We start from the raw sequence: 7500 nt of genomic DNA on the forward strand, positions 1-7500 counted from the left end.
GGTCTTCATCCACTAATAAGAGAGCCCCGGGGCCCCCTCTTTCCTCCTCCTCTAAGAAGGCGGCGTCCAGCCCCCGTGCCCGCCACGCCGCCGCCACCAGCTACCGTCAAGAATACTACGAGGAGCGAAAGGGCCGGCGAGGAGCGCGAGAGGCGACTCGTAGCCGCGGGGGAGAGGAGGTCCGACGCAGGGAAACCCAGAGAGGCCTGGAGGCCCTGAGCCAGGTACTGACAGCTGCAGCACATTCACACGTCACCTCTCTGTTCAACTGCCAGTCAAAGTCACTTGCTGTTTGTCACCAGAAGCTGAGGCGGACAAGCCCCGCTCCCCTCCCAGGGGATAACCAATCGGAGGGAGAGGCGGCAGCGGAGTACGGCTCGGAGCCCGGCTCAGGAAGCTCCTCCCCCGCCGGCTCTCACGCCGAGGACGAGGAGGAAGACGAGGATGATCAAGAGGAGGAGGAGGAAGAAGAGGAAGACGAGGAGGGCATGGAGGAAGAGGAGGACGAGGAGGAGGAAGGAGAGAAGGAGGACGAAGAGGAGGAGGAGGACTACGAGCGCCGCGGCGAGGGAAACGACTATGACACTCGCAGCGAGGCCGGCGACTCACGCTCCGCCTCCTCTGTCAGCTTCACCGACGACGGAGAGTCGGTGCACTCTGGCTCCGCCTCCGAAGCCTCGGGTAACTCCTCCTCCTGGTCATCGACGCAGCGGCAGCTGCTCTTACTCACTAATGCCGTGTCACTGACCCAATTCTGTTCTTTTATTTTGAAAGGTTCAGAGAAGAAACAGGAGAAACTGTCGTCCTCAGTCCGAGCTGTTCGCAAAGGAATGGAAAGTAAGGCGGCCATTTTGAATAATTAAGAATTGTGAATATTTTTCACTTTAATATAATCAGATTAGACATTAGTTCCATGTGAAGTAATCAGATTACTGGCCTTGTTCAAGATCCCACCAGTAAGCTGCGCTACATCCTGCGAGACGCTCGCTTCTTCCTCATCAAGAGCAACAACCACGAGAACGTCTCTCTGGCCAAAGCAAAGGTGCGCACCTTCTACACACTGATGCAAAATGTCTGCTGTCTGTATGCTCTGTGTTCTCTTGTTGCTGACGTTCTTTTGTTGACGTTCTCTTCAGGGCGTTTGGTCAACGCTGCCGGTGAACGAGAAGAAGTTGAATGCAGCGTTCCGCGCAGCTCGCAGCGTCGTCCTCGTGTTTTCTGTGAGGGAGAGCGGAAAATTCCAAGGTGATCCGTCAGATCTTTAAGCTCAAACATTGCTTATTGTTGTCGTTGTTGAGCTTTTTTAACGTCTTCTTCGTCGTCTTCAGGTTTCGCTCGCTTGGCTTCAGAGTCTCATCACGGCGGCTCTCCCATTCACTGGGTTCTTCCTGCCGGCATGAACGCCAAGATGCTGGGTGGAGTGTTCAAGATCGACTGGCTCTGCAGGTAAACACCAACAACAACAAATGGTGCTCATATCATCTAAAAAGTATAGCTCTAACATGTGTGTGTTGTCCCCAGGAGAGAGCTTCCCTTCACTAAGACGGCTCACCTGGCAAACCCCTGGAACGAACACAAGCCGGTGAAGATCGGACGCGACGGACAGGTTAGCTAACGTGCTAGCTCGCCAACGTTTACGCTTGTTTTGTTACGGGAAATATGTTAAACACTTTATTATTTTTTTTAAAGGAGATTGAACCGGAGGTCGGCGCTCAGCTCAGTGCTTTGTTCCCATTGGATGAGAGCGTGGATGTCCACCAGGTGGCTCGCCGTGTTCGTCACAAGCGCCGGACGCCGTCGGAGCCGCGACCTCGGGGCCGACCGCCGCAACGCGAGCCGGGAAGGTTAGCCAATCAACAAGCTCCTCCTCCCGCTTCCTGTTCTTCTTCTTCTCCTGACGCGACTGCGACGCCACCTGCTGCCGGACGACGGAGACGGCCGCTGCCTTTAACCGGCGGCCAGCTATCCCGTGGCTAGCTAGCGAGCTATCCCGCGGCTAGCACTGCTGGTTCTCTGGTTGTTGTTGTTGTTCTTCCAATCGGGAGTTTCCCACCAGAGTGACGCCTCACTCTGCGTCTTCGGTGATGTCCACAAAGTCAGGCAGGAAGTGGAATCCTTGGCGTGCTCGCTTAACGGCAAAGTCTAAGCTAACAAAACTTAATTTAATAGATTAATTCTTAAATACATGTTTTTGAATCTAAGTTGTAGCTCAGCAACACGTTGCTCATTTTAGTTTCCATCAGTTAGATTTTTGTTGCTAAATTTCTCCTTTGAAGCTTTTTTTTCTTTACAGGAGTTTCGTACTTCGGAAGTAAACAAAACTAAAAAAGAATTTGTCTGTTAGCTGGACTGGCCGACCCTTTCAGAATAAAAGCAGAAGGGAACAAGCGTCTCTGGACTGACGAGGGAGGGGCGAGCGAGGTAACGCAGAGAGAGGCGGACTGGTTCTGGTTTTTCTGAAGAGGTGATGTTTGGTCACAAAGGGGGTGTGGCCTCTGGACTATATCCAATGAGAGGGTGAGGAAGTATCTTGGGGGCGGGGTTTCCTCGCCTGCTCCAATCAGGTAAAAGTACAGGAGAGATGGACTCGGTTTAAAGTAATAAAATCCTCTTGGACTGAAAAAGAGGACCTCCCCTGCCCCTCCTCCATGAAAGGACTGCTATACACCCTCCCCAGCGCACGCACACACACACACTGAATCAGGACTGAGCTCGGTGGTAGCGTGTGTGTGTCGCTCTTTTGTGGACTGAAATAAGTGTGTGTGAGGAGAATAAGGGTACAGAACCCAGAACGGACGAACAACAGAACGTTTCTGTTTTAAGGACTGTTGCTGGTCTGGAGGGGGCGGGGTTGGGCTGAGAGGGGGGCGGGGCTTTGTTTGTTGATTGAAAGGACTGCACCATCATCATCATCATCATCACCCCCTCCACCCTTTCAAAATAAGAGGGTTTATAAAAAGCCTTAAACATGGACTGATGAGGAGAAAAACTGTTTAAATAATGAAAGTGTTGACACACAGCCCCGCCCACAGAAAGCGGTATGTTCCTTTAAGAGGCTCTTCTTCTTCGTTTGTTGTTTTTATTGTGTGTGTGTATGTGTGTGAAGCAAAATGTGTCTACATGCTGGAGGGTGAGGAGGACCAGTAAGTACTTCATAGGACCAGTTCGCTGGAGGAGGACCAGCAGATGACTAGACCAGTACACTGGAGGAGGACCAGCAGATGACTAGACCAGTACATCACAGGAGGACCAGCAGATGACTAGACCAGTACACTGTAGGACCAGCAGATGACTAGACCAGTACACTGGAGGACCAGCAGATGACTAGACCAGTACACTGGAGGACCAGCAGATGACTAGACCAGTACACTGTAGGACCAGCAGATGACTAGACCAGTACGCTGTTGGACCAGCAGATGACTAGCCCAGTACGCTGTAGGACCAGCAGATGACTAGACCAGTACATCGCAGGACCAGTAGAGAACAGGAGAACCAGCAGGTTGTAACTGGTGTTCTGATGTCTGCTGGTGTGAACTGGGAGCAGGAAGCTGAACACCTGGATGACTCGGAGCCTTCAGACATTTTTTTAAAGTATTTTTGGTGAAGTTCTTTCTTCTGTTTGAATTCGACCTGAGTGAGTTTGCTGGAGCGTGTAATAATGTGTGTGTGAGTGTCTATTTTGTGTGCGTGCGTGTTTGTGTGCGTGTTTGTGTGCGTGTTTGTGTGCGTGTTTGTGTGTGTGTGTGTGTGTGTGTGTGTGTGTGTGTGTGTTAACTGTGAACTTGTTTGCGTAGGCGTCGTCCCGAAGAGTTCGACCTCCACGGCAGGAAGCGGCCGCGAGCCGACGGGCCGCCCGACTTCAACCCGCGAGCAGGTCGAGCCTCTAAACTCTAAACGCTTATTTACTAACTCACTTCAGTCTGAGGTTGTTTTTATTTGCTAACTCACTTCAGTCTGAGGTTGTTTTTATTTGCTAACTCACTTCAGTCTGAGGTTGTTTTTATTTGCTAACTCACTGCAGTCTGAGGTTGTTTTTATCTGCTAACTCACTGCAGCCTTTGGATTTTTTTTTTAAATTTACTTTCATGAATGAACTAACTGAGGTTGTTTTTTATTTACAAGCAAATTCTTTTCCATTTAAATGTTTGTAAGATTTGTTTCAGTTTATTGTCTTTGTTGTTGTTTCATAGTTAAATTGTTTTGAATCTTTGTTTTTAAACTGAGTTCATTCTGTTTTTTTATTTAAATGTTTTTGTTGTTGTTTATGTAAACGTCTGTGAACCTTCTGCTCTGCCTCCACATACACTGACTGAAGTCAAATTCAACAGAATAATTAATTTTATTTTCAGGGTTCATCCAGGACCTCCGGAACCAGCCGGTGGACAGGTGAGGCTCATGACATCACTCAACTCATGACATCACTCACCTTGTGACATCACTCAACTGAAGCTGGACAAATGTGTCTAGAAACTGTTGAAAGAAATCTGATCAATCCGAAAATAATGAGTTATTATTAATCACATTTTTTAGATTGTTGATGTTTACATTTGTGTTTCAGGCGTTTCTCCAGCGTGAGACGTGACGTTTTTCTCAACGGGGTGAGTCTCAAACCTGTTAGCTTAGCTTCCTGTTAGCATGTTAGCTTAGCTTCCTGTTAGCATGTTAGCTCCAGGAGGACCTGTGCCCGGTCACGGAACCACGGGTTTCCTGTTAGCTTAGCTTGAAGTGGTCACCTGTGTTTCCTGTTGCAGTCCTATAACGACTACATGAGGGATTACCACCACAGCGTCGGCCCTCCGGCTCCCTGGCAGACTCTGGTGAGAGCTCCGTCATGTAGTTATTGATCCGATTGTTGTTGTTGTTGACCAACTGAACCAGTGATGATGTCATGTATGTGTTATTAGGCGACTTACCCTGGCGTGGAGCAGCCGCCGCCCCACCACCCGCCCTACTACCACCACAACCACCCCCCTCCTCCCCCTCATCAGAACTACCACCACCACCACCCCCCATTGCCGCCGCACGAGGCTCCGCCCCCTCGCTTCAGAGACAAGCAGCGCGCGCCGCAACAACACCGAGCCTTCACCTCCAGCCCTGTGAGTCGAGAGACCTGTCAATCACCCTGTAGCCCCGCCTTAAACACATGCCTCAACACATGAAGTATAGACTACTATACAACCAGAGTCATCGCCCCCTGGTGGTCAGGAGAGAGAATGCAGCTTTAACACATGAAAGTTTTCTCCTTCTGTCGTTTCGGTGAAACAGACGATCAATATTAGATGGAATATAGAATATAAATCAATAATGATACGAATGATTGAGCATTATTTTACTGTTTAGTCCATAAAGTCTAACTGTTATCATCTTCTCTCATGTTGTTGTTTTTTTCCCCATCATGCAGCATGACTACGACATGCGCGTGGACGACTTCCTGCGGCGGACGCAGGCGGTGGTGAGCAGCCGGCGTGAGCGCGACCGGCAGCGTGAGCGCGAGCGTGGAGGACCCCGCCGCGAGAGAGAGAGGGAGCGAGGGAGGGACAGAGACAGAGAGAGAGAGAGGGACAAGGAGAGGGGGCGGTACCGCAGGTGATGTCATATCCTATCAGCCTGCAGGAGCTTTTATTTTGACAGTCATTGTATTTTTTGCTTGTTTTCTGTTTTTTTGAAAATTATGAATAAAAACATGAGCTACGTGATGACATGATCAGCTGCATCATCACTTTTTATGAGAATAAAATATTGAAAGAAGAAAAAAAACAGTAAAAAAAGAAAGAAAAAAAAAGAATCTGTTGAGTTTGTAAAACTTTTGTTTTGATGGTCTCGTGACAAAGGAAGTGACATGACAGCACAGGAACGCGTCTCAAAGCGGCGCTCTACGTTTCCCAGAATCCTCTCTGTGCTGTGTTGGAACGACCGTAGGAAACGATTGTTTTTGTTTTGGTGCGTTTCGTTACTTCAGCAGCGAGGTTCCCAACACGCGGCCTGCGGCCCTCTGAGGGGTCACGACACGAATAACTGCTGCTTCTGAAAAACCTTCAAATTTAAATGTGAAGAGAAAAAAAACATTTCTAAAAGCCGTGAGGAACATTTTTCTCTTTTTTTTTAAAACATATTTCTAGTTTTTCTTTTATGTTTTATGTAAATTTGCTGCAGTTCCTTTTATTTATTTTCAGGTTGTTGTTTTTGACTTCCTAAGCGGCGGCTGCACTCGACTCACCCGGATGAAGTTAATCTCATTATTATTATTATTATTCTTTATTTCTGTACATCACAAAAACAATAAAGTTCAGTTTTTTTACTCTGCATCGCCTCCTGGTGGCGACGATACGTCAGCCCTTTGTTTGTTTTCATGATTGGTCGTCAGCAGGCCGATCAGGAAGTTAAACTGATCGGAGTTAAAGAGTTTTACAGAAAGATTGAAATCCGTTTGAGTCAAGTACTTTATTTTTATATATATATTTATATATATATTTATATTTATATATATATATATATTTATATATATATTTATATTTATATATATATTTATATATATATATTTATATTTATATATATATATATTTATATATATATATTTATATTTATATATATATATTTATATTTATATATATATATTTATATTTATATATATTATATTTATATATATATATATTTATATATATATATATATATTTATATATATATATATTTATATATATATATATATATATATTTATATATATATATATATATATTTATATATATATATATTTATATATATATATATTTATATATATATATATATTTATATATATATATTTATATATTTATATTTATATATATATATATATATGCCACTACAATGGTCACAGTCACAGTAAACGGAGAAACTTTTCTTTGATGTATAAAGTTGGATTCACTTATTAATCTTCATCATTGATGTGTGGCTTTGACCAAAATGAGACTAGAAAAAAACAGAATATGGGCCTAAAGGTACTGAAAACATTGGAGTCTGAAAACACAGGCTGTTCATCACCTTAGACAGCATCAAAAATGCTGCAATCTCATTGGCTGTCAGTGAACACGGGACTGTCATGAATTTCGAGTATTGCTTTTTTGGGGCATATTTTACTGTGATTTTGATCTTCTTAAAAATATAATACCACTTTTAGTATTCTCTACCATCTTTTTCAAATGTATTTATTTTTCAATTTAGTTTATAAATGATTGTTTTGAAACTATTTTAAAGAACATCAGAAATTCGAGATGCAAGGTCACAGTGACCTTTGACCTCCAAAACCATTTCATTCTTAAATCAGTCAAGCAATCCCTCTGGCCACGAACATCAAAACAAGTAGAGGAGTCAAGGGAGGGTGGAAGAGAACATTTTATTCTGAGTTGACAGACTTCCATGTGTTAATCTTTATAAACTAATGGCACATTTAATGAAGAGAAAATGCGTGGTTTTATTTCAAGTATCAAACGTAACATGAACGCTGTGAATCTGTACAAAGACCTCTT

The 7500-nt window shown here is 44.7% G+C and overlaps 2 protein-coding genes across 3 annotated transcripts in view; one reads left to right on the plus strand and one right to left on the minus strand.

The window, feature by feature from the left end:
* ythdc1 (YTH N6-methyladenosine RNA binding protein C1) overlaps window positions 1-6303 on the plus strand; it is a 7470-nt gene extending 1167 nt beyond the window's left edge. Inside the window, exons 3-16 of one of the 2 annotated variants that reach the window (XM_068574304.1) lie at window positions 1-224; window positions 303-681; window positions 775-837; window positions 948-1042; window positions 1137-1245; window positions 1329-1446; window positions 1522-1606; window positions 1690-1844; window positions 3795-3874; window positions 4350-4386; window positions 4559-4598; window positions 4752-4817; window positions 4905-5096; window positions 5402-6303. The exon at window positions 1-224 is cut by the window's left edge and continues 78 nt beyond it. In XM_068574304.1, the coding sequence (XP_068430405.1) occupies window positions 1-224; window positions 303-681; window positions 775-837; window positions 948-1042; window positions 1137-1245; window positions 1329-1446; window positions 1522-1606; window positions 1690-1844; window positions 3795-3874; window positions 4350-4386; window positions 4559-4598; window positions 4752-4817; window positions 4905-5096; window positions 5402-5590 (1832 nt within the window). In that variant the 3' untranslated portion in view covers window positions 5591-6303. The remainder of the gene's footprint in view (window positions 225-302; window positions 682-774; window positions 838-947; window positions 1043-1136; window positions 1246-1328; window positions 1447-1521; window positions 1607-1689; window positions 1845-3794; window positions 3875-4349; window positions 4387-4558; window positions 4599-4751; window positions 4818-4904; window positions 5097-5401) is intronic. The other variant, XM_068574305.1, reaches the window with a different exon arrangement.
* Window positions 6304-7420: 1117 nt separating this feature from the next.
* zgc:162472 (uncharacterized protein LOC553495 homolog) overlaps window positions 7421-7500 on the minus strand; it is a 14059-nt gene continuing 13979 nt past the window's right edge. The window contains exon 30 of the mRNA XM_068574233.1: window positions 7421-7500. This exon is cut by the window's right edge and continues 661 nt beyond it. The gene's annotated coding sequence lies outside the window, so the exon portion shown is untranslated.

Source organism: Clinocottus analis, unplaced genomic scaffold (assembly GCF_023055335.1).
Source record: "Clinocottus analis isolate CAN_PGR_092001 unplaced genomic scaffold, fCliAna1.0.p SCAF_13, whole genome shotgun sequence".
In the NCBI taxonomy this organism is placed as follows: domain Eukaryota; kingdom Metazoa; phylum Chordata; class Actinopteri; order Perciformes; family Cottidae; genus Clinocottus; species Clinocottus analis.